We start from the raw sequence: 2,615 nt of genomic DNA on the forward strand, positions 1-2,615 counted from the left end.
GCTAAAAAGGAAAAGACCAACGTTAGAGCCCTGAGGCACTCCACTTATAAAAAAAGAAATAAAATAATATTAAACATTTATTTGTACTCTCTGGGCCACAACACTACTGATAGTTAATATGTGTTCTTACCCATATGTCTGTAGATTGAGTTTGTCACGGGCACCAAAAAAGGCACCACTACTAATGCAGCAGCTATGGCCACAAACACAACAACTGCCTCTTCCACAGGTACACTGCATAAGTTATATTACTCCTTTATAATAATAGCCTGTTAATAATTTTCATTATTTTGAACATTGAATACATTGAAACAATATTTTAATGGTTAATATTGATAAGATATTTTAATAGTATATTTAATCTTTCTGTATGTAAATTATTTAGCTTCTTTTTCAAGTAAATAAATATTAAGTGTAATTATATTTAATACAATATTAAAGTGGTACCAGTTCCATAAAAACAACAGTGCTAGTAAAAAGTATACTGACAACCTATCAAATGTACAAAATCAAAAACTAAATTGGACTAAAATGAGATCTGTTACATTTCCCACTTTTTTTTATTTCTTGTCAATTTTTGGACATTTTGGGTGACATAATGTGGTCTTTTATAAAGACCTTAAAGGGGTCATATGATGCGATTTCAAGTTTTCCTTTCTCTTTGGAGTGTTACAAGCTCTTGGTGTAGCAATGCAAGTAGGTATTTTTTTATCGTGTATATTAAAATGACTCTGGCTTCTCTGCAGCTCAGCAGTGTAAAAATAAATGGTGTTTGTATAATTGCAAATCTATAAAATTTTGTTTAATTAATCACTCTGCTTTTTTTTTTTTGTTTGTTTAATTCAAATCTGAAAGCATCTGCCTCTGGGATGAAGAAACAGCCATAGGATGTGATGTCAGGTAGTGCTGGGGAATGTGTTTTTGGTTTTGAATTTGGAAGATGGTGTGTGTTTACAAGATGGATCACTGATTTATATTCACCCGATGCATTTCCGTTTTGAACTAGAGCCATCCAAACTTTCGTTCAAGCTAAGAAATCCTGGGCAATGAGGTTCATTGCTGCCATTTTCCCTCATTCATATTTAAAACCATCCGCTGGGAATGTGGTGGTGCAGCCTAGTAGTTATAGATCTGGGCTTGGTAATAAAAAGTTTGTGGGTTCAAACCTACTACCCTTGATCTAGAAACTTTTCTCTAAGTGGCAGTTATTTGAAACTGTAAATCGATTATTTACACTACCATTCCAAAGTTTGGGGTTTGTAGTCTTTTGTTCAACATAAGTGTCTTATGTTTATTTGATCAAAAATATAGTAATAACAGTAGTATTGTGAAATACTATTACAATTTAAAATATAATTATTATAATTAAATATAATTTTTATTATCAGTTGAAAACAGTTGTACTGCTTATTATTTCAGGATTCTTTGATGAATAGAAAGTTCAAAAGAACAGCCTGTATTTGAAATAGTTACACTGTCAAAGTCTTTACTGTCACTTTTGATCAATTTAATGCATCCTTGATGGGGTCGTTGAAGAAGTGCTTTACAAATTTTAGCAATCTTTTTATTCCAAATAAACTCTGAAATTAATCCGCCGAGTCTCCGAAAGAAGGACTGAGGAAGAAAAATGGGGATACATTGAAACAAATAAGAAAATTTTGGGAGGATATTCATTTTTACAGTATTAATTCTGCCAGCTAAGGATAAAGGAAGTACGGACCATCTTTCAAAGTCCTTCTGAACTTGGAGCAGTAGATTATCAAAGTTAAACTTAAACAGATCTTGAAATCTATTGGTTATCCAAACCCCAAGGTATTTAAATCTACCTTGTGCAATCTTAAATGGCAAAGTATGTAAGGGGTATTTTTTGGCAGCTGAGTTTAGTGGGAAAAATTCACTTTTGGTTAGATTTAGTTTATAACCCGAAATAGAGCTAAATGAATGTAAAGTATTAAGAACCGCAGGAACTGACTCAGTAAAATCTGAAATATAAAGAAGAAGATCATCTGCGTACAGTGAGACCTTCTGCTCTGTACCAATTCTTGTTATTCCTTTTATTAACGGGTTAACTTTTAAAGCAGTGGAAAGAGGTTCGATGGCAATAGCAAAAAGAAGCGGGCTCAAGGTGCATCCCTGACGAGTGGATCTGTGGAGGTTGAAGTATTCGGAGCGAGTATTATTAATTCTAACTGAGGCCTGGGGAGCGGAGTATAACAGTTTTACCCATGAGATGAAATTTTCACCAAAACCAAATTTCTTTAAAGTATAAAAAAGGTATCCCCATTCTACCCGATCGAATGCTTTCTCAGCATCTAGCGATATTACAGCTTCCGGGGTAGAAGGGGAAGAAGAATTATATACCACGTTACGTAATCTTCTGATATTAAAAAAAGAATGTCTACTCTTAATAAAACCGGTCTGGTCTGGAGAAATAACTGATGGTAACATAGATTCCAGTCGCATTGATAACAGTTTTGATAACAATTTAAAGTCTATATTGAGTAAACTAACAGGTCGATACGAGGAGCATTCCAGAGGATCTTTATTCTTTTTTAGGATCAGAGAGATTGAGGCTTGATTAAGTGTTTGAGGGAGTTTTAGTAACTTCAATGATT

General features: G+C 33.6%; 1 protein-coding gene across 1 annotated transcript in view; it reads left to right on the plus strand.

The window, feature by feature from the left end:
- The window catches only part of LOC107700486 (SAP30-binding protein), an 11,478-nt gene extending 10,282 nt beyond the window's left edge, over window positions 1-1,196 (plus strand). The window contains 2 exon segments of the mRNA XM_074187058.1: window positions 145-229; window positions 856-1,196. Of these exon segments, the coding sequence (XP_074043159.1) occupies window positions 145-229; window positions 856-887 (117 nt within the window). The 3' untranslated portion in view covers window positions 888-1,196.
- The last annotated feature ends 1,419 nt before the right edge of the window (window positions 1,197-2,615 follow it).

Source organism: Sinocyclocheilus anshuiensis, unplaced genomic scaffold (assembly GCF_001515605.1).
Source record: "Sinocyclocheilus anshuiensis isolate Anshui unplaced genomic scaffold, SAMN03320099.WGS_v1.1 scaffold477, whole genome shotgun sequence".
NCBI classification, from domain to species: Eukaryota; Metazoa; Chordata; class Actinopteri; order Cypriniformes; family Cyprinidae; genus Sinocyclocheilus; species Sinocyclocheilus anshuiensis.